Source organism: Macrobrachium nipponense, chromosome 2, assembly GCF_015104395.2.
Source record: "Macrobrachium nipponense isolate FS-2020 chromosome 2, ASM1510439v2, whole genome shotgun sequence".
NCBI classification, from domain to species: domain Eukaryota; kingdom Metazoa; phylum Arthropoda; class Malacostraca; order Decapoda; family Palaemonidae; genus Macrobrachium; species Macrobrachium nipponense.
The window spans coordinates 113,791,785-113,815,270 of NC_087201.1; the positions used below are offsets into that span (position 1 = coordinate 113,791,785).

Genomic DNA, 23,486 nt, shown 5'->3' on the forward strand with positions numbered 1-23,486 from the left:
CTCTCTCTCTCTCTCTCTCTCTCTCTCATGTATATTTTTTGTAAGGTAAATAAATGATTTACTAATTTTCAAATATTAAAGTAAATAGCAATAATATCAATTCATTAAAGAAAATACTATAGTTAATTGGTAAGATTTCAGTTTATGAATTAATATAATAAACTTTGTATAACTTTAAAGGAGACTGATTTTTTTCTGATAGACTTAGAGAGAGAGGGTGGAGAGTGAACCTGTCATCACTGTCAAGATACTACCAGACAACAAGGGTTGGATGGTCAGTGCTGCCAACTTGGTGGGTCAGTGCTGCTGACCTGGCGGTCAAGGTGTATACTGAAAAATTCTCTCTCTCTCTCTCTCTCTCTCTCTCTCTCTCTCTCTCTCTCTCTCTCTCTCTCTCTCTCTCTCTCTCTCAGTATCTATCCATTTCTCATAATTCTACTCTTTGGTGTGGGTGAGAGAGAGGTTTTTCAGTATCCTTCATATGGCAACATCTTTAAACCTTGCCGTCAGAAATGTAGTGATTTGACAATAGTATTTGACAGGTTTTCCCTTTTTCCTCTCTTCCAAGCTTTCACAAACAATCATGGTGGTCACAAGTTCGATTCTCGGCCATTCCATTGAGGAGTAAGAGATGTGTATTTCTGGTGATGGAAGTTCACTCTCGACGTGGTTCGGAAGTCATGTAAAGCTGTTGGTCCCATTGCTGAATAAATAACCACTGGTTCCATGCAACGTAAAAAAACACCAGATAAACAAACAAAAAACAAACAATCAAGGATGATATTTGTTTGTTTAAAATTTCAGATAATTTACTATAGAAATGCATAATGTCGTAATTACAGTGTACAGTAGTATATACCTCAGTTTTCGTACATAATCCGTTTTTGAACCTCCAACAATATCTGAAAAATACAAGAAGTGGAGCAATAATTCCCATAAAGAACAATATCAATAGTGTTAATGTGTTCCAGACCCCCAAAACTATTAACAAAAAATAAGTTTTTTTTCCGCCGTATACTTACCTCGAACTACTTTAATAGGAGAATCCTGGATGTCCATCCGGTACCGACCAGAAAAAAATCCGGTTAACCCTTTTACACCTAGCCAGGTATGTGCCCCAAGGGTCAACAGCTATGCGACTCACGACCTACCACCTCAGTGCTTTCATAGTCGCTGACCCGTCCACGCATGTCAGCTTGTCTTCCATGTATAGCCCGATCCTTTGTTGTTTCCCATGCCTTTTCAGTGTTAGTGTATCCCTCCCTAGTGTGTTTGTGTGCCCTTCGCTCCATGAAGTCCGTTCCTCCTCAACAGCGTTGTCCAGACCCATCGGAGGTGAAGCCTTGTGGGGCCTTCCTTTCCACTACCCACTCTTTGTGCTCCAAGCGTTGGGACGGGCCTTGCTTGCAAGACTCCACTAGTAAGAAATAGATACATTGGCCTCCAAGAGAAGTCGAAGAAGGACAAGTTTGATTCTCGGCTGAGCCAACGCGGAACCGGAGGAATTTATTTCTGGTGATAGAAATTAATTTCTCGATACAACGTAGTTCCGATCCCATAATAAGCTCTTGGTCCCGTTGCTAGGTAACCAATTGGTTCCTAGTCACATAAAAATATCTAATCCTTCGGGCCAGCCCTAATAGAGTTGTTAATCAGCTCAATGGTCTGGTAAAACTAAGATATACTCAACTTAACTTCCTATCCCCGCCCTAGGTGAGTATGTTCTTTTCTCCTGCTGTACAGGTGATTGTTCCCCCTGTGATGATGATTTCCTGAAGGTGGGTGGGACCACTCCCTTCACCATGGCTCGCCCCCGTCTGAGGTACAGGCCATGTGAGAGGCGCAAGGTTCTCTGCTTGGGCTGCCTGGTGCGGCTCCCTCCATTATCACGCTCTTGCCACCCACACTGGGCCTGGGGTCAGTAGAGCCATCCCAAAGGGATACGACGTCCCTCATAGGCAGTAAGAACTGACGTGGTCCTCAGTGTGCCAGACCCGGTCCTGTACCAGCACCCCTCGCACCCCATTCAGATCCGCACTGAGGAGTATCGGTAGCACCAACCTCTCTCCAACCGAGGCTCCCGTCATGTTTCCCTCCGCTTTGACGAAGCCCCTGTTCGGGTCCCTGGATGTATACGGCACCCCTTGCACCCCATTCAGATCCCCTCTGAGAGAGGAGGAATTTCTGTGTCAGGCTGCTTCCCCGAGGTGGGGCGCCCCTGGAGACCATGGCATGAGGCCAGGCTAGGCTCCTGGCCCCAGCTGTTTCTCCCCCTTGGCCAGGCCCAGTAAGGAGAGGAAGAAGTCAAGGAAGAAGGCCTCTTCCTCCGGGGGGTTCTCTTCTTTGGGCTCCCCTCCCACGGATGAAGACTCCCGTAGGAGCGGGTGCAGGATGGAGAAGAGGCACTGTGCTACATAGAGTTGAGCAAGTTTGGCCCCCTCCTCCCCACGCTGGGCTCTGCTCTCCCCGTCATAGCCTAGACCGGAGGGGTAGGGATAGGTGCGGTTACCACCCCGATGGGGCACCGTCACGGATGCCCCTGGTCAGATGGTCTGCGCCACATTCACCCATGCTCGTGGTTCCCATGATGGTCCCACAAGCAGGGTGCACCGCTGTCCTGTTGACCTCTCCCCCTGTACTCTCTGTAGAGGAGGCCGATCCGTTTGTCCCACCCCCTTTTCAGGCTTGTAGTCCTCCCTCCGACACCTTGAGATCCTCCTCGGTAGATTTCCTAATGGGGGCCCCGAAGGAAGCCAAACCTTCCGGGGTGGGGGGATGGGGGAGCCTTCCCCCAACAAGGATCATGGCTCAGGTGCTTGCCCACGTGGACCAGGTAACATTATGGTCCAAGAACGACCTGTGGCCCCACGGCTCCCTCAAGCTCCTCATTGTAGCTAAGGCCAAGCAGAGGAGGTTCTGCAACCCAGAGGGCTTCTCCTTCTACCCCCCAGTCCTTGGAGAATAACATCTCCCCCTCACCCCGGCCTTTTCGGGGGAGGGACCCATGTCGGGTTCAGTCTCCTTCTCAGCGTTCTACTTTTTTATTGCCATGCCATTGCAGGTTAAGTTGAGCACCAACCAGAGGCAGTTTCTAGAGCAGGCTTTCTTAATGACCAATTTTGGAGTAAAATATGTCCATCTATCCCACCTCCTGTCAATATGGGATTCAGTTATGTAATTATTTGGCAAGTTACTTGCATAAAAATTACAATTATAATAAAATAAGGTTTTTTATTTACTTAACCCTTAAACGCCGAGCCGGTATTTCTGAAAGTGTCTCCCATATGCCGGCGGCGTTTGGGAGTGAGCGCCGAAGTGGAAAATAGTTCCATCAGAAATGAAAAAAATATCATTATCATTTATAAATATTGGAATACATGACAGAGCCAAAAAAAAAGTCATATAATTATATACAAATTGCGCTGTCAGCAAAACGGTTAAAGCTAATGAGTTAATTTTTCTCTTTTTTTTTATTGTACACTAAATTGCAATGATTTTGGTATATAGCAAATTGTAAAACGATCAAAGCAACGCAGAGAAAATATTATCACAATATGATGCATGAATTCGTAACACGCGGACGTAAATAAAAGTTGTTTTCAAAACTTTCACCATAAATCGACTGAAGGTCGAATTTTGTTTATTTATCGTTATTTATATGAAAATATTTCAAAACTGATAAAAGCTACAACCATGGGTTGTTTTCGGGTTATTCTACATGAAATTGCACACATTTTAATATATAAAACTCTATGGAACGGCTAATATAAAACGGTGAAAAAATTATGACAAAGTGACGAAATAATTTCTGAGTTGTGTCACTGATGTTTTTAGTAGTGTGAGAAGAAAGAAATTCGCGGATACGCGCCTGGGAAGTGCTTGTAAACAAAACAACATCTGGATCCGTGAACTCCCAGCATCCCTCAAGGCGCGTGATTCAAAATTTTTTGCCAAGTAGGCCTATAACTATTTTTCCGAGAATATTTAAAAAAACTTTGCGTCTACGTATTTTATGTCAATTAAGCACACAACAGATAATTTTCATCAACATAAAATACTTCTAATAGGTGTTTAGGGGTTGAGATTACATGATTGGAGCCCTCCTTCCCTCCTCTCTGATGGACATAAGCATAAACAGATAGAGGTTATCTGCTAAGTCGTTCTTGGTGTTGTCGGCAGTGGGCGGTGCTGTCACCTGCACTAAACGAAGCGCTGCCACGATTTTTGAATTCAAGCTGTTGTACTAGTTAGAAACTAGAGCTATTTAATTTCTTGGTAGGTATATATGAAATCTTATTTTATTATGAAATTGTCAAATTTATCATACAAAAATAAACATAAATATTCTCTCATGTCTGTAAAAGAGAGAGAGAGCTTTTTTTTTATTTAATGTTATTCAGTTTACATATAAAAGCTTGCAAACTTGTAAATTACAGAAAAATTAAATATAAAAACATTTGCAGGATTTCTCAAGGATCACAAATGTCGCGAGTCCGTGAAAAAATCGCTTATGACAATTAGTTAAGTTCCAATGTAAACTTCATATGTCTGTTGTAAATTTGCGCAACTCGAATCATGTAAGATCGAGGTATTACTGTAATGCTAAGTTAGCGTAGACAATTTTATTATGTAGTTGTTGAGGCTTAGGCTTTCTAATAATATGCAAAACGGATTTTAATATTTTAATTTTTTGAAATTCAAACTTTAAAACTTAAAAACTACCTAATTTATGCTGAATACTTTGTTAAGGCTTGGTTTCACCCATTAGTTATTCCTGAAACTGTGTTCTCTTAGTTGCCCTTTTGTTTCTTGAAATAGAAAGTCTCTAGATCATCATGAAATCTAGATCTTTTAAGCCCTGACCTCTGAAATTTCAGTGTATATTTTGTTGTATTTGTATTTCAAATATTGGTTATTACCTCATAAGTTATAAAGCCTTGTCCATTATTATCAGCATCTGCATTACTCTAAAGTAGTAGTTTTGTCCCCAAGGGCGGTATTGATTTTAATTCAAATGAAAGCTTTTCTTACCTCATGGGGAGAAAAGCATAAAGTATTACATTGATCTATTTTTTTTTTAAAGGAAACTCGTAAAGTCTGCAAAAAGGGCTATATGAGATTGGATATAACATCTGATGAAGACGATGAGGATTTTAAGCCAGAAAATAATGATGACGACAACGATGATGATGATATTGACAGTGATTTTGAAGAATCGTGAGTCTCTTAACTTTTTCTTTTACATGTTGAGATGTTAGTAATTAAAACTATTACTTTTGTCTTTTACTTTTGTGATTTCAGTAATATATAAGCCAGAATATATATCCTATGATAGTGTATCCCAGGTAATCATGTTTTTTCTGGTTGCAGCCCTAGGAAACGTCGAACATTCCAGTTGTCTTCTTCGGATAGTGACAGTAGCATAAGTAAAAAGAAAAAGAAAAGGAAAAAAGAAGAGGAGTCCGACTATGAATGGTGAGGTTGTGTATTTCATTTGTACTGTAGAGACTGCATATTCAGATCTGTTAGTTTCCTTTGTGTCTCAATTTCCTCTTCTCCATTAGAGGCATTAAGTTTAGGTTTTTAATTGGGTTATAAAATTTAGTGGATTTTAATGTTTTAAGAAATTCAGAGCTGGGACATATTTTCACAGCATGCCGTCTGTTTACACTTGGGGGATCCACATCATTCACTTTCACAGCATGCCATCTGTTTACACTTGGGGGATCCACATCATTCACCCCCATCCGCTTCATGACTTCATCCATAGTAATGTGGTACAATAGAGGCATATTTTCTTGAGTACCAGCCTTGAGTAGTAGTTAGTTAATGAATTTGGGATGATTGTTGATGCCATCACATTTCTTTGGTAATGAGACATCCAGCAGATAAGTCTTGAACTTTGTCCAGACTTTTTCTGTATTTTCTTCCTTCTTTAATTGTCATTCATGCAGTTTATGATTAATGAATTAGTAATAACAAACTATGTTTTCACAATAAAACAGGTTTTGACTTAGGAGAACGTATTTTTGGTAGTTGCTGTGTCCTCAAAGGAGTTACTCTCTCATGGTCCCCCAGGCCTCCATAAGATAGACCAGCCAATTACAAAGATTTCTTTTATAGTTGGTCTTGGCCATAATAGTGCTTAATTGCACAAGGATAGAATATGAAAGACTCAGGACTGGAGGGCTCTTATTTCCTGTCCTACAATGATTACCTAGGCTCTAGATCTTGCACAGATGTGACAACAACTAAGCTGCTACCATCTTCATTACACGCCAGGTCTGTGCAAGATAAATGTTCACCCCAGTCCCATGCCTTTTTTGTCAGTTAAAGTGGGTGGGGTTAAGGACTCAAAAACTGTTTTTTGATAGTATAGCTGCTGTTGGTCCTCAATGGAGTGTACAAAAGAAACTGACAAGTGACGAAATGGCCTAACTCCTATTAAATAATTATCAGTAATCCATAGCAGTATCTCAGCATGACCAACACACTCATGGCATTAGTGTTGCTGGAATTATTTTATTCAGGGCAAATTCACAGGTTATCAAACAGTAGTTTTCATTCTGGATATCCATTTGGGTCTAGCAATAAAGAATAGGAGACACATGAACCTATAAATGTATTATAATACAGGCAGTCCCCAGTTAATGGCTATCTGGTTTTATGGGGCTTGTCTAGCGCCATAAAATCGATGATTTATGGCGCCATAACAGGCCAAGTTTTGGTTATCGGTGCCATAACATACCTAACAGAGGTGCCATTAACTGAAAATCTGTGCCATAAACACCATAAATTGGCAAGTTTTGGCTAATGATGGTTTTCACTTATCAGCACCCTGCCAAGAATGGAGTCCTTGTCGATAACTGGGAACTGCCTGTAGTGTACTCACTTTTTGCTTGTCATGCGACCTAGGTAAGGAGTGAGGGTCTGCCTTTCTAATGAGTACCACTAAAATCATTCTCAGCCCATGTAGAGAGAGTGGTTTGTTTGTGCTAAGGTGTAGGAAAAATAGGACCATTTGGATGTATGCTGTGACATCTAGGTGAACCTTAAGGGGGCCGGCCGGAACCTCTATATATGGAGGTATAGGGCGAAAAATGCAATGTCATGAAAAAATTCATGGAGCTTCATATGGCAATTGAGAATACGTATACGAAATATTTCGTCAAAATTCCTCTTACTTTTGTAGTTACAGGGTAATTAGTTAACGTAACTCAATAAGCCTAAAACATTGATCCGGACAAGAAAATGCAATATTTCTTCTATTATCGTAAATTTTGATAATTATTGTCAAAGAAATTGGGAGAAATGGCATCTGTAGACATTCCCCGAGTCGAGAAGGAGACTTCAGGCTCAAGCTACCAAGTCGACTCCAGTCCTTAGTGCGATCACAGACGTCAAGTAGTCTACACGTTCCATTTCACGTCTGACATTCGCCGCTTTCCACGTATGTTTTATGTATGTTTCGGCAAGAATTTCATCATGCCAATGAGGAAAAGACAAGGGAAACATCTCGCTAATATACAGACGAAGAAAAATCGCTCAAGTATTATTACAGAATATCAATATATGCGTAGTTAGTGAAGAGAGAGGGGAGGGTTGCTTAGTAACGCCCCCGTCTTGCTTGACAGCACACGTCACACTGCTGTGCCTTTGAGCAAAGAGATCTTCATTTATGATAAATAACAAAGTTTTGGTTTTTTAATACCCAAAATGGAATATGAAATTCATAATAATCATGATTTATTAAATTGTCTTTGTAAAAAAAATGTATGCCTTCGAGTTTCACCTCTTGACATTCTCTTGCAATTACGTTTGTTTATCTTTGTTTCGGGCAAGAATTTCATCATGCCAAAGAGGAAAATACAAGGAAAACATCCCGCTAACACACAGAAGAAGAAAATTCGCTGTAATAAGCAGAGTTAGTTAAGGGGAGAGAGAGAATTGCGTAGGAAGGAGTGCCCCATCTTGCCTCAATCAGTGCCCCAGGCTGCGATATATGAGCAAAGGGATCATCATTTATGATTAAATTATGATAAATAAAATAGTTTTGGTTTATTAATACACAAAAAATAAGTATACATTCATAATAATCATAATTTATTAATATTGTCTTTATAGAAATATGAAGGAAAACTTTGAACGCCCGTATCTCAAAACTATACTTATTGACCTTCAAAATCTATCTTCTCACTTAGTTTTAAAGTAACATTGGAATTTGGTATACAACTCAGGAAGACATTATAGAACAATCAAATAGAGCCCTTTTTTCCAATTTTTGTTTCGTATTTTTTTTATAAATTTTTTTCTCCTGATTTATAGGGTTTATTTTTTGACCATATTGAAAAATTCATATCTAGCAAAAAAAAATGACTTTTAGAAAAAAAACTCTCCATTCCGATTGGAGGTCTACATCAGGTTCTATATATGGTAGTAATCCCAGGTCTTAATATTAAATATCAAGGGAGGAGATAGAATTTGAAAATGGATGTTAGGTTTTCGGGATAAATCGCCCTGGCGTCACAAAACCGAAGGTGAGAGGCGAAAATCATATGCGGTTTGGAGATGTCCCAAGTCACCTTATTAAGTGTTATGAATATCAAAGTCCTGTCCTTAAAAAAGGGCATTAGCCGGCCGGCCCCCTTAAGTGCTTGAACCAGGCATATTGTTTTATACGAAATGCTGAATTCCTTTATCAGAGAAGGAGATTTTCTCTTTAAAAAGGTCATCATTCTTTGCCAGGAGTGATTGGACTGGAGACAACAGCAAATGATATCTTGGTGTATGAGTGGTGTAATGTCGTCCTTTTCTTAGAGAGCCCAATACAGTCGTCGTCGTCGTCGCTTCTCACCCGTATCTGCGTTCTCCGGATTCGCGGACTCACTGATTCGCGGATTTCTCTTTGGACCATATCTGCCCATTATTTGCAGGAAACTCGCATATTCTTGGGTTTTCTTAGACCATAAATATCTCTAATTAGTGCATTTTGATGTAATTTTCATAACTAAATACATTTTTATGATACAAATATTTACTAATTCTCAAATATTAATATTGATCAATACTGTACGTATTAGTAACTTTAATAGGATTAAATGATATTACATAATAACAATGATAATTCTCTCTCTTACAGAGATGTGTTTTTTATATGATAAATAGATGATTTACAAATTTTCATATATTAATAAATAAGAAAATTATGTAAGAATGAAGGAAATCCCAGTCTTCACGCTGTTACGGATCTAGAGATCTCAGAGACAATGTTACGGTGTCGAAATATCCTGGAAAGGGTCGACACAATGTTACGGCCTCTGAGGGAGGTCCGCTTCAGTTTCAATATGAAATAATAAAAAAAAATTATCAACACAAACAGTTGAAAGTGGGGATATGAATATAGAAAGAAACACTAACACAACAAAGGTTTATTTACAAGCTTACTAACAAAGGTAAATGCAGAATGGTATCTCCTATTTACATAAAAAGATAGAATCTTACACTGCATGAACTGGGGGAAACAGTGAGGAAAATCGAATACTTGCTAATTAGTTTGGCACTTTGAAGAGGTGGCTTCATAAAAGTAGAGCGGCAATTGCAGTCGTCCTCTTGACTCCGTATTGCAGAAAATAGTCTATTCGTAAGGCAGGAACTCTCCCCTTTTCTTCTCCGAAGTCTGCTCAACGTAGAGACAACTCGGCCGTCCACACCGGAAGACGACTAGACCAATATCCAACCAACTCTCGAACAACTCTTTTGATTGATACTTCGTCGGTTCCTCCGTCTCTAGTCTCTCTCTGACGATCACTGCTGCTGATCTCTCACTGATAATCTGATCTGTGGCTCTGTGACTAACTGGTGATCTCTCTCTTTTACGATCTCTTCCTTCTACGATCACTGCTCTCCTAAGTTCGTTCGTCGTATTTATACGGCACTCTGGGGGCGGAGCCTACGGCGAACGTCACCGACTCCAGGGATTTCTAGAACTTCTTAGATGAATCTATACGAGGTATTGCATCAGAAATCGCGGCGTTTCTCACATAATATTGGCGCGTTTTTGCGCTCCACAACACGCCCGACGATTCTAGAACAGCAGCGAGGAAAAAACGCCTCCAACACGGGTGCGAAAACCTCCTTGCTGCCGAACTTCTCGAAAATAAGTTCTCCTTTCCTTTATCTTCCTTTGCTATGAAGCAATTACCATCACACACGCATCTTTCTTTTGAACTCCAGGTACCAAGCTGAGGCCCAACAGCTGTCAAATATATCAAGTAATGTGACAGGAGGGGAGGGAGTCTCTCTCTCTCTCTCTCTCTCTCTCTCTCTCTCTCTCTCTCTCTCTCTCTCTCTTTCTTTCTTTCCTGAGATGAGAGATTTTTATGGTACATGTATGTATAATGTTTTTTAGTATTTTCAAATAATAGTAATAATAATTTAACTGTAATTACAAAAACCATATGTGATAGTATTTTAACCCTTAAACGCCGAAGCGGTAAAAATAAAAAACTCCCCCGAGTGAGCGCGGAAGCGGAAAATTTTTTTTTTTTTTTTTAAATCACAGCGCGCTTAGTTTTGAAGATTACGAGTTCATTTTTGGCTCCTTTTTTTGTCATTGCCTGAAGTTTAGTATGCAATCATCAGAAATGAAAAATAATATCATTATCATATGTAAATACAGTTCGCGGACTCTCACATTCGCGGATTTCTCTCAGGAACGTTTCCCCGCATTATTTGCGGAAAATTCGCGCATTCGCGGTATTTTTCTATGAGAAATATCCACAAATCCTGTTTTTTTATTATTAAATTTAATCCATAAAATGTTATTTTGCTGATAAAACTATTAAAAAACCAAGTATGAGAATTTTTAGTGGTTTTTCTTGAGTTTTAACTAACAAAATAAGCTGTTTTTAGCATTTTTATAGGGGTTCCAAACATTCGCGGGTTCTAACTATTCACGGGGGGTCTGGTACGCATCCCCCGCGAATACGGGGGGACCACTGTAATGCGATATATGGTAGCGAAAAAAAGAAAATTCATACATAATTGTATTAAAATCACGCTGTGCAAAAAACGGTAAAAGCTAACGAGTTTCTTCTTTTTTTTCGTTGTATTGTACACTAAATTGCAATCATTTTGATATATAATACATTGTAAAACAATAAAAGCAACACCGGAAAAATATTATCACAAAATGATGTACGAATTCGTAAAGCGTGGACGTAAAAAAAGGTTTTTTTCAAAAATTCATCGTAAATCTAAATATTGTTCTAGAGACTTCCAATTTGTTTCAAAATGAATACAAATGATTGAATATTACGATACTGTAAGAGTTATAGCTTACAAATGCAGTTTTAGACCATTTCCGACGAGTTAAAAATGACCAAATGTCGAAAAATTTTTATAATTTTTTTTTTATATCAATTATTTTAAAAATTAGAAAAGCTACAACCTCCAAATATTTTTCCTTTTATTCTACATGAAATTGTGCACCTTTTCATATATAAAACTCTATGAAATGCCTAATATGAAATGGAGCAAATTTTCCGAGAATGCGATGTACGCAATTCGCAATTTATGGCGGAGAATCCGCGCACGGAGGGAAGGAAAGTTTTTTTCATAAATTCACCATAAATCGAAATATTGTGCTTGAGACTTCCAATTTGTTGCAAAATGAAGTAAATGATTGAATATTACTAAAATATTAAGAAGTTTTAGCTTACAAAAATTGCGATTTTTTTACATTTCGGTAGAGTCAAAGTTGACCCGAACGTGTTTTTTTTTCTATTTATCGTGATTTATATGCAAATATTTCGAAAATGAGAAAAGCTACAACCTTCAATTATTTTTTGTTGTATTCTACATGAAATTGCGCAGATTTTCATATATATAAAACTTAATGTAACAGCTAATTTAAAATGGTGCAAACATTACCACAATCGCACGTATGATTTTTTCGGAAGAGTTACCGCGCGGACGTAAGGAAAATGTTATTTTTTTCATAAATTCACCATAAATCGAAATATTGTGCTAGAGACTTCCAATTTGTTACAAAATGAAGGTAAATGATTGAATATTACTAAAATATAAGAGTTTTAGCTTACAATTGCATTTTTCGACCATTTCGGTAGAGTCAAAATTGACCGAAGGTTGAAAATTTGTCACATCATTTTTTATATGAAAATATTTCAAAACTGATTAAAGCTACAACCATGGGTTGTTTTTAGTTGTATTGTGCATGAAATTGCGCACATTTCCATATATAAAACTTTATGTAACGGCTAATTTTAAAATGGTGCAAACATTACCACAATCGCATGTATGATTTTTTTCGGAAGAGTTACCGCGCGGACGTAAGGAAAAAGTTTTTTCATAAATTCACCATAAATCAAAATATTGTGCTAGAGACTTCCAATTTGTTGCAAAATTAAGGTAAATAGTTGAATATTACTACAATATAAGCGTTTTAGCTTTCAATTGCATTTTTCGACCATTTCGGTAGAGTCAAAGTTGACCGAAGGTTGAAATTTTGGCACTTATCGTTATTTATATGGAAATATTTCATAACTGATAAAAGTTGCAATCATGAGTATTTTTTTGTTGTATTCTAAATGAAATTATGCACATTTTCATATATAATACTTCATGTAACGGATAATTTAAAACGGTGCAAAAATTATGTCAAAGTGACGAAATAATTTTTGAGATGTGTCACTGATACTTTTTAGTGCAATAAGAAAGAAAAAAATTCACCCTTGGTGGTGCGTCCTGCGTAACGATTGTAAACAAAAACAACGCCTTGATCCGTGAACTCCCATCATCCCCCAAGGTGCATGATTCAAAAGTTTCGGCTGGTAGGCCTATAGTAATTTTTTCCGCGAATTTTTAAAAAAAAGCTTTTTTGAGTCGACGTTAAGGTTACGTACCCCATTCGGCAATCGGGGGAGATTTTGACTCGACGTTTAATACGTCCATTCGGCGTTTAAGGGTTAAAGAAATACTACCATAATTTTTCCATTTCACTCTTTCAAATATGAATAACTCTCTCTCTCTCTCTCTCTCTCTCTCTCTCTCTCTCTCTCTCTCTCTCTCTCTCTCTCTCTCTCTCTCTCTCAATATAAACAGCCTAGGGAGGAAGATAACTCTAATACTAGTGTACAGATCTCCCCAACAACCAATTCACAAAATGGTGCCGTGCGCGAAAGGCGGAGCTCTTATGCACTACTAGGACAGGAAATAAACAACAAACTGCATGATAATGGGAGATTTCAATGCAGCAGTACATTGGGACACGATGACCTCCGCATCAAATGTAGAAGGAAAAAGACTTAGATTTTGTAAAAAAATTAATTCTTCCACCAATTGGTTGACAAACCCACTAGAGGAAACAACATACTAGACATTGTCGTATCAACAGAAGATAATCTAATATCTGACCTTTCAGCAGGTGCAAATGTAAGCAAAAGTGACATAAAACGAGAAGAAAATATTAAGGAGGTTAGACTCTGTCAACAAGACCTAAATAAGCTAAAGGAGTACATTAAAAATCTAGAGTACGACTAGAACACAGGCATAGGTAAGCACTGGGAAGCCTCTCATGAGGAATACAGTGTTCCCCCTGTATTCGCGGGGGATGTGTACCAGACACCCCCGTGAATAGTTAAAACCCGCGAATAGTTAGAACCACCATTAAAAATGCTTATAACTACCTATCTTGAAAGTTCAGATACCAAATGTATACCTTTAATAATATCCTACTTCAATATTACCTAAAATTACTAACCTATCCTATTACTGTATTAATCTTTGAGGTTATATTATTAATATCATTTCAAAGTCATCTTAAACGTTTTACCATTAAAAATATATACCTACAGCCAATAACAGAGAGAGAGAGAGAGAATAATTCCTAAACTCCGACTCCTTCCCCTCCGCCAATACGTATATAAAACTGTCATATACTCCCCCGCCCACGTTCCTCCAAGTGGATAAAAAAGACTGGGAATCGCTATTTTTAGTTAATCTTATTAATATTTGAAAATTATTTATAAGGTAAATTATACTACAAAACAAATAAACATACGTAAGTAAGAGAGAGAGAGAGAGAGAGAGAGAGAGAGGGTAGAGAGAGAGAGAGAGAGAGAGAGAGAGAGAGAGAGAGAGGGGGGGGGGGTGGGGGGGGGGGGTATTGTTACTGTTTAATCTCACGAAACTAAATATTATTTGTAAACTAATGCTGTATATTATTATTTTACAATAAAATGTAGTAATGTCCTTCAAGATACACTTATACATACATTTCCAGCCCAAACAGAGGGCGAGAGTTACCACTAAGACATACTATCTTGTGTGGCAAAAGAGAGAGAGAGAGAGAGAGAGAGAGAGAGAGAGAGAGAGAGAGAGAGAGAGAGAGAGAGAGGGTGGTTATCCTTATTTAAAAGACTGAAATGTATAGATTATTGTACTTCTATAAAATACTATAACATATGATTTTGAAATTAATTATATTACTATTATTATCATTATGCGAAAATATTAATAAACATACACATGTACCATAGAAATTCTCATCTCGGTAACAGAAAGAGAGAGAGAAAAAAATATGTGATCATTGAGAGGGCAACACTTGTTGGACCCCAGCCAACTCTGCCTGGCTACCTTGGAGTTCAAAGACGCGGGGTAGAATGCATTTTCTTTCATTCTTACATAATTTTATATTTATAAACTAAAATCTTGCTAATTCACTTAAGTATTTTCTTTAATGAATTTATATTATTGCTGTTTACATTAATATTGATATTTGTAAATTAGTAAATCATCATCCAAAAAATATACATCTTTGTAAGAGAGAGAGAGAGAGAGAAATAGAAAAATTATCGTAGCATTGTAAAATACTTTCACATGATTTTTGTAATTACAGTTGTTATTATTATTATTATTTTTATTATTATTATTATCATATGAAAATATTAATAAACATATTATACATACGTGTACCATAAAAATCTCTCATTCTCAGTAGAGAATAGAGACGAGAGAGACGAGATGACGGAGCGGAGAGAGAGAGGGATCTTTTTTTTTAGAGGAGAAGAGGAAGAGGCCTGGAGTTCGAAAGAAAGATGCGTGAAGACTGGGATTTCCTTCATTCTTACACAATTTTTAAAATTTATAAACTAAAATCTTACTAATTCAATGTAGTATTTTCTTTCTTGAAGTAATTGCTCTTTACATTAATATTAATATTAGAAAATTAGTAAATCACTTATCACACAAAAAGCATACATCCCTGTAAGGGGGAGAGAGAGAGAATTATTAGTTATTATGTGATATCATTTAATCTTATTAAACTTACTAATACAGTATTGATCAATATTAATATTTTAAAATCAGTAAATCGTTTTTGTATCTTAAAAATGTATTTAGGCATGTAAATAACATCAAAATACACTAATTTGTGATTATTTATCGTTGTAAAATCCCGCGAATAGGCGAATTCACCGCAAATAATGGTTAGATATGGTCCAGAAAAAATCCGCGAATACGGGGGGCTCACTGTACACAGAAAAGTACTCTAGATGTATGTCATTAAGGCAAATGCTAACAAATGGCAACCCTCGGCCAAAGTGGTTCAACAGGGAAATTAAAAATAAAGTGGGCGTTGAACGTCTTTGCACCCCTGAAGGCTGCGTAAAGACTTTCAGCGTTTTAAAGAATCCTCCATATGTCACGGAAAATGCCCAAGAGAAAAAATGACTAATTGGCACCTTTTATTGTTTCCACTGTGTCCTTGATTAAGGAAACAATAACTGATCAGTAGCCCATTAGCTGTGGTGTAAGTCGGTTTGTTTTGCTGGCACTCCTGTCAGGATTTGTTTGTCTCGCGGTGTTGCCCTTGTGTTGCCATTCCCTGTGCCTTTATGCGTAATGTTGGGTCCTTATACTTCTAGGGATGATCGTGTAAGGGTCATTCAATGTTTTGAATTAGGGTTATATATAGAAATAAATAAAAATTAAAGTTTAAGTTTTTTGTAAGTTAAGTACGTATTAATGTTTTCTGCCATTTTTTAATGTGTTTCATAAAGTTAAGTGCTCATGTTTTCTGCCATTTGTCCTCTTGTCGCCACTTTCGGAGATCGCCTCGCTAAAAAGGTAAGGTTCCACATTTTACTACATACGTATGTGCTTACAGTATTTCTTGTACCATGTACACTAATACACTTCATTTACAGGTATGTAGGACATATTAGTAGTATATGTAGTTTGTTAGGTATTGAATGGTCCAAATTTTTGTATTTCATTGTTTATTGGTCAATTGAGCTTCATTATAAAATTTACTGGGGTGTTTTTGTAGGGTGTGGAATGAATTAGGCAATTTACATGTAAAATGTGGTTCAAGATACAAAAAAATCAGGTCAGGTTACGAGGGCCGCTTAGGAATGAAATAATTTTGTATCCTGAGGCACTACTGTATGTATGTATATATGTATATGTATATATATATATATATATATATATATATATATATATATTATATATATATATATATATATTATATATATATATTATATATATATATATATATTATTTATATATATATATATATATATATATATATATATATATTATATATATATATATATATATATATATATATATATCTTCTTCTTCCCAGCATCCCATTTTTTCTATGGAGTCGCTGTTTCCATCTATTTCTATCCTGCGCTTCTGCCTCATCAATTCCCTTCTCATGTAAGTCTCCTCTCACACAATCCTTCTATCTCTTTCTTGGTCTCCCTCTTCTTCTTCTTCCTTGCACCTCCACCCCGCCCCATAGTATGTCTCCCATCGTGGTCCTCATCTCTCCTCCAACAGGTGTCCATACCATCTCGGCCTCCCCTCCCTGTACTTTCTTTGATACTTCCACCACCTTAGTCGAAACCCTTATGTAGTCATTTCTGATCCTATCCTCTCTTGTCACCCCAGACATCCACCTAAGCATCTCATTTCTGCCACATCCATCTTCTTCTGCTCTGTTTTGTCTATGCTTGCTGTTCCGTACCATACAGCATTGCTGTTTCTTACCACCGTCTTGTGAAATTTTCCTTTTAACCTAAGCGGCACTCTTTTGTCACAAGAACTCCAGAGGCCGCTCTCCAGTTTGTTCCAGCCTACCTGTACCCGCGATGTTTTACTTCTTCCATACTTCCTCCAGCGTTAACAAAAGCTCCCAAATACTTAAAACTTATCACTCTCCTTATTTGCTCTCCACCAAGCTGAATACTTTCTCTATCATCCCCCTCAGTGGTGGTACACATATATTCTATCTTAGATCTACTTATTCTCATTCTCTGGACCTCCAGTACTTGTCTCCATCTTTTCCCAAATTTCACTTCCAGATCTTCCCTGCTCTCTGCACACAGAACAATATCATCCGCATACAATATGTGCCATGGTACTGTCTCCCTTACTTCCTCTATTATAACATCCATCAACTAATGTTAAAGATAAAATTGGGCTCAGAGCCGACCCTGGTGTAATCCTACTCTCACCTCAAAACCTTCTGTCTCCCCAACACTGCTCCTCACTCTGGTAAATACATTCCAGTACATCTCTTGTATCAATCACACATACTTCTCTGGCACCATCTTCTCCCTCAGGCTCCTCCATACCTCTTGTCTCGGGACTCGGTCATAAGCCTTTTCAAGGTCAATGAATACCATATGTAGGTCCTTTTGTCTTTCCCTGAATTTCTCCATTATTTGCCTCGGACAAAATATACCATCTGTTGTTCCCCTTCCCATTCATAAATCCCATCTGCTCTTTACCCTATTTGTACTTCTTCTCTCAGTCTAGCATCTATCATCCTTTCCAGTATCTTCAAAGTGTGGGACATTTAATTTAATGCCCCTATAATTACCACACTCTTGGACATCGCCTATCCCTTTAAAACAAATAAAATGGGATCAATATACTCCCACGCCACTCATTTGGTATCTTTTCCTGTTCAAGGATCTTTATCATAAGATCGTACAGTATATCACTCCTTCATCTCCTAATGCTTTCCATGCCTCCACCGGAATCATGTCTGGTCCGGTTGCCTACCCATTCCTTCATCTTCTGCTTGTGCATTTAGTACCTCTGGCCTAGAAAACCTCATTACCATGCCAATGTCACTTTGCCCATCCTCTCTTATTAGTCTATTATTTTCTTCATTTAACAAACTGTCCGAAATATTCTTTCCATCTCTTCACAATGTCTTCCTCCTTTCTAAGTACTACACCATCTTGGTCCTTTATTTGTTTGATATGTGTTATATCTTTGGTGCTCTTATTTCTAGCCTTTGATAGCTTGATCATCATCTTTAATCCTTCCTTGTCCCAGCTCATTATACACACATCATACGATTTGCTTTAGCTTGGGCTACCACCTTTTTCACCACCTTGTTTTTCTCTCTGTACCTATCTCTGTCTTCCACTGACTGTGACTCTTTCCATCTTTTCTTTGCCTCCTCCTTATCTTTTACTACTTTCTAATGTCTTCATCCCACCACCAACTTTGTTCCTTTTCTTCCCATATGATACCAGATGTCTCTCCTAGCAGCTCCTTTTCATGCCTCTTATACTGCTGCATTTCGTGCCCACCATTCTTGAACATCTTCAATCCCTATATCAATATCCTCCAAAAACCCTCCTCTTAAACTCTCTTCTTATCCCCTTCCTTCTCTAATTTGTACCATTTAATTTTCCTTATCCCTTTAGCTTTGGTTTTTCTTTCCCTTTTCAACTTCAAATCCATACATAGCAGTCTGTGTTGGGGGGGCTACATGGTCACCTGGAATAACTTTGCAGTTCTTGACCTCCACCAGATTTATCCTTTTATACAAGAAGTAGTCTATCTGGGAGAATCTTCCCCCACTCCTATATGTTATTAGGTGTTCCCTTTTCTTCTTAAAGAATGTGTTACTATTGCCATGTCGAATGACACAGCAAAGTTCCACTACACTCTCTGCCTTCTGGGTTTCTCTCCCCCATTCCATGGCCCCCATGCACCCGCCCAATCGCCTCATTTTCACTTCCGACATGGCCATTCAAACTGCCCCAACTATCACCCTCTCATGCTCTTCCAGTTCTTGCATTATTCCATCCATGTCTCTCCAGAAATTTCCCTTCTCTTCTTGTGTGCAACCAACTTGTGGTGCATATGCGCTTATAATATTCAGAATCTCTCCTCCATAATAATATTCAGAATCTCTCCTCCATAACATATCTTCAATCTGATGATACGGTCATTCTTTCTATGCACTTCTATTACCGAGTTCTTTAGTTCACTAGACAGTACTATGTGAACTCCATTTCTACCTTGTTTATTTGCTCCACCATAATATAGCTTATCTCCATCTCCCAACTCTTTAGCTTTATTTCCTTTCCACCGCGTTCTTGCCACACACATAACATCTACTTTCTTTTCTCTCATCAAGTCATCCATTTCTCTACCCCATCCCAGTCAATGGACCCAACATTTAGCTGACATACTCTAAATCCAATGTGAGCACTCACTCTTTAGCTGCACGCTCCTGATGCAGTCCCCCCCCCCCCCCCCAGCCCTCGCCTTACCACAGAGTTAGGGCGATGTCTCTGAGCGTCGTTTACGGAGTACGCCCTAGCATTATCTCTTTCCATATTTTGTCTCATTCCATTTTTGTTGGTTTTGGCACAGATTTTTACAGCCAGATGCCCTTCCTGACACCAACCCTCCCTATTTATCCGGGCTTGGGACCGGCACCCATATATATATATATACACATATACAGTAGTACCTCGAGATACGAAAGGCTCAACTTAACGAAAAACTCGAGATGCCAATACGAAAAATTTAATGGCTCTACATACAAAAAGTTTTCAAGATACGAAAGGTTTCTGAAAGTCCAAGATTCGCCCGGATAACAATTTTGAAAATCGCGCCGCGCGCCGCTATCTTAGTACTAGTAGACTCGCCACCATCCTCCTGCTCTCCCATTGGTTCCTGATGCTAGTCGCGGCCATGAAATCCTTCTCTCTTATTGGCCAGCGTCCCTCCCGTTATGCATCTACTATGTACACGTGGTGGCGTGCTTCGGCCACTCGGTACCAGCATTGTTATAGTACGCACGCGGTATTCGTTTTCGGGATCGTCAATGTGTACGTTATTTAAAAAAAAAAAGTGACCAAGATCTCTCACATGGGATAAGTGATCAAGGTCTCTCTCATGGGATAACTGGAAACTTTGCAAGTTTGGTAGAATATCCACTCCCTGCTGAACAGAGGGTGTAGACCAATCATTTACAACATGCATACCAGTACGTATAATCAAGGCACTTCAGTTTATGTTGAAGGTCAGCAGCCGAACATTCAGTACCCCAACCAATCAGTTTGCAGAGAGAGCATTTGGTTGAACAGGGTTTTGATGGACACCAGGGCCAACAGAGTCATGAGGTGCAAAAAAAAACCAAGTGATAAAAAACAGAAAGTTGAAATTCTGTTAAAAAAAAAAGTAAAAAAAAAAGTTAAAAATAAAAAAAAGAAAAAGAAACGGCAGAAATTAAGTCGCTTTTCATAAAGTGCAATCATTTGTAGAAGACACCCTCCGAAAAGGCTCACAGGAACATTGGTGTACGTATATTTTTTTTTAAAGTACGTACGTACATATTTACAAAAGAAAAAAAAAAAAGCAGAAATTAAGGCCACTTTTCATAAAGTGCAATCATTTGTAGAAGACACCCCCCGAAAAGGCTCACACAGGAACATTGTGAAAAGTAGGCAGAAGCAATCTTCCTTGGATAGTTATGTATGTACGTAGCCTCACTTGAAAGGTACTCGAAAGGTAAGCTTCCACATTTTACGTTACAGTAATAATATTTCTTGTACACTAATATACACTATTTACAGGTTTTGCATTTTTATTCTTAATTTAGGTATTGAATGGTCCAAATTGTTGTAGTGTTTCATTGTTTATAGCTCAAGTTTAGCTTTTTATATGAAATTTACTGGGGTGTTTTTGGAGGGCCTTGGAACGGATTAGCCATTTTACATGTAAAATGCGGTCCAAGATACGAAAACCTCATGATACGAAAGGCGCCTTGGAACGGATTAATTTCGTATCTCGAGGTACTACTGTACATACATACATACATACATACGCTAAGGGGTCGGTTGCCTGTTGCGCCTTTTCTTACAGCATCTGGCAGGGTTTATTATTTGGCAAAGTGTGCAGGTTCCACAGTTATTGGCGGTGGGCCTAGCCTTTTAATAAAATGTAAGACTGCAAGGCAGCAGCACTCCTTTTTGTTGACCTTTATGACACGCAGTAGTATTCTTACACCCCTACCACATTGTGTGTGTGTATGTGTATATATATATATATATATATATATATATATATATATATATATAATATATATTATATATATATATATCTTAGTCTCTTCGCTTTTGCGAAAGACTTTTTGTTCTCCTTACGACTGTCATGTTCGTAAGTATTTCTGGTTCCTTCCATCTCCTATGTGATATCTTAGTAGAGTGGTTCTTATTAAACTAAAGGAGAGGATTCAAACAGATAAGTTGAAAAAAGGCTTATAACAACTTTATTCTGTAACTCCATACTAAGAGATGCAGTTCGGTCGGGAGACCGATATGTTTGAATGCTGGCACGGAACTGCCATTCTAAAGCATCACGTCGATAGCGGAACATTAGCTATCTCAGCGATTTCATATAAAAACATGCGTAGTCCGCCGGCTCGGAAGTTACAAGTTTCGGCGTAGGTTAACAGGTCAACCGCTTCCCATGGAAGTTGTTGTGCAAAGTTATCAGTAATGCAAAACGATGACAATGTAACAGATTTAAACCAGGCTACTGCAGACAGCGCATAGCGTAATCTAGATCTGCATTGGTCACGTAGGACCCTCTAATGCCATGACCTCAGGTCAATGGTTTTTATTTTACAGATTATGTAATTCAATAATGTATTTATTACATATATATATATATGTATATATATAATGCTATATACTATATAAAGTTTATAGTATTCTTGTTTATATGATTACTGTATTTTCTCTTTTTTTTTTATTTTTTTTTTTTTTTTTATTTTTTTTTTTTTTTTTTTTTTGCGTAGGCTATGAGAGAGAAAAGAAAACACCTGTGGTTATGTTTACATTGGAGTCTTAAGCACAGTAATGCACATCCATTACTTATTTTTATGTTACATGCTACAGTATTCTTGTTTACAGTTATAGTGTATTTTATTTTTATTCTTTCAAACCAAAAGATAAATGTAGTTGTGTGCATAGGGATACGTAAGTATGGACACACTCATTCCATGATGTCAGTGAACTTCATAGCATGTTTGGTTTTAGTCTTGCCTACATATGAAATTTGCATTTTTAAATATTTACCGTGTTTAGAGATGAAGTATTCTCATTTACTGTTATTGTATGTGTGTGTTTGTTAAGGGTGCAGGGTTTTTAAAGCATATGTAACAAATTGCAAAGGGTTAAGGGTGCAGGGTTTAAAGCATATATGTAGAATTTCGTACTGATGTTCTTGTGCCACATGGGAAACCAAAAGTTCTACTTTGCTGAACAAAGGTTACAAAAAAACACAACTATCGCAGTGCCTAGTCATCCGTGACATCAGGCTGTGCAGGTGGTTCTGCTCACACGTGTGAATTAGAAGCGGACATTTACATTTGGAAGATCAACACCAGTCGTGAAATTGAAACTATAAGGAAATTTTATTTTTTCTTAGTTACTAACCTGAAGATTTTTTTTATCAAAGTACAACCTCTGGCTAAACTCACATTTGTTCCTGTTGCCGAAGGAACAAAGTGTGATCCAACCTCCATCTTACTCTGGCTGCATTAAAGATTTGCCCCTCACACATATGTTATAAACATTATATTCCTAACTTTTAATGTAAGACATGCTGAAATCTAGTCAAATAAAGGCTAGTTTCACCAACAAAAATGTAAATAAATACTATGCTATGTTTTATTAGAAATAATTTATCTGTTGTTTAATATGTACATTATTTATTTTTTCCATTTCATTCTAATGAATAAATAAATAAATATCCTATCCTAAAACTCCTGTATTTTTAACTCGATTCATAACATCTTTTTCAGACCTTTTTAGGCTCTTCCATAGACATTTTGACCCCCTCACACCACAAGAACAACAACCACCAAGTAGTTTGTAGGCATACTCCCTGAGTAAGCAAAAAGTGGACACTGGTTACTGATTGAGTGGGTGGTTCCTTAGACCCCAACTCACCAGCCTTTGGTTAACTGCCTTGTTACCAACCTTCAGTGACCAAACCAGTTTTCACCAAAATTATATCCATGTGTAAAGTTTTTATCTTGGGAAAAATTTAAATCACCTTAGCTTTGCAATTCTTATAGCATCCAACAAAAAAGGAGACAGCATAGCCAGGCTTTATCTGTATGAGCTGCATAT

General features: G+C 37.8%; 1 protein-coding gene across 1 annotated transcript in view; it reads left to right on the forward strand.

Annotated features, from left to right (window-relative positions):
• Positions 1–23,486, forward strand: part of LOC135220917 (transcriptional regulator ATRX-like) — a 507,237-nt gene that overhangs the window by 171,980 nt on the left and 311,771 nt on the right. Inside the window, 2 exon segments of the mRNA XM_064258551.1 lie at positions 5,084–5,217; positions 5,371–5,475. Coding sequence (XP_064114621.1) covers positions 5,084–5,217; positions 5,371–5,475 — 239 coding nt within the window.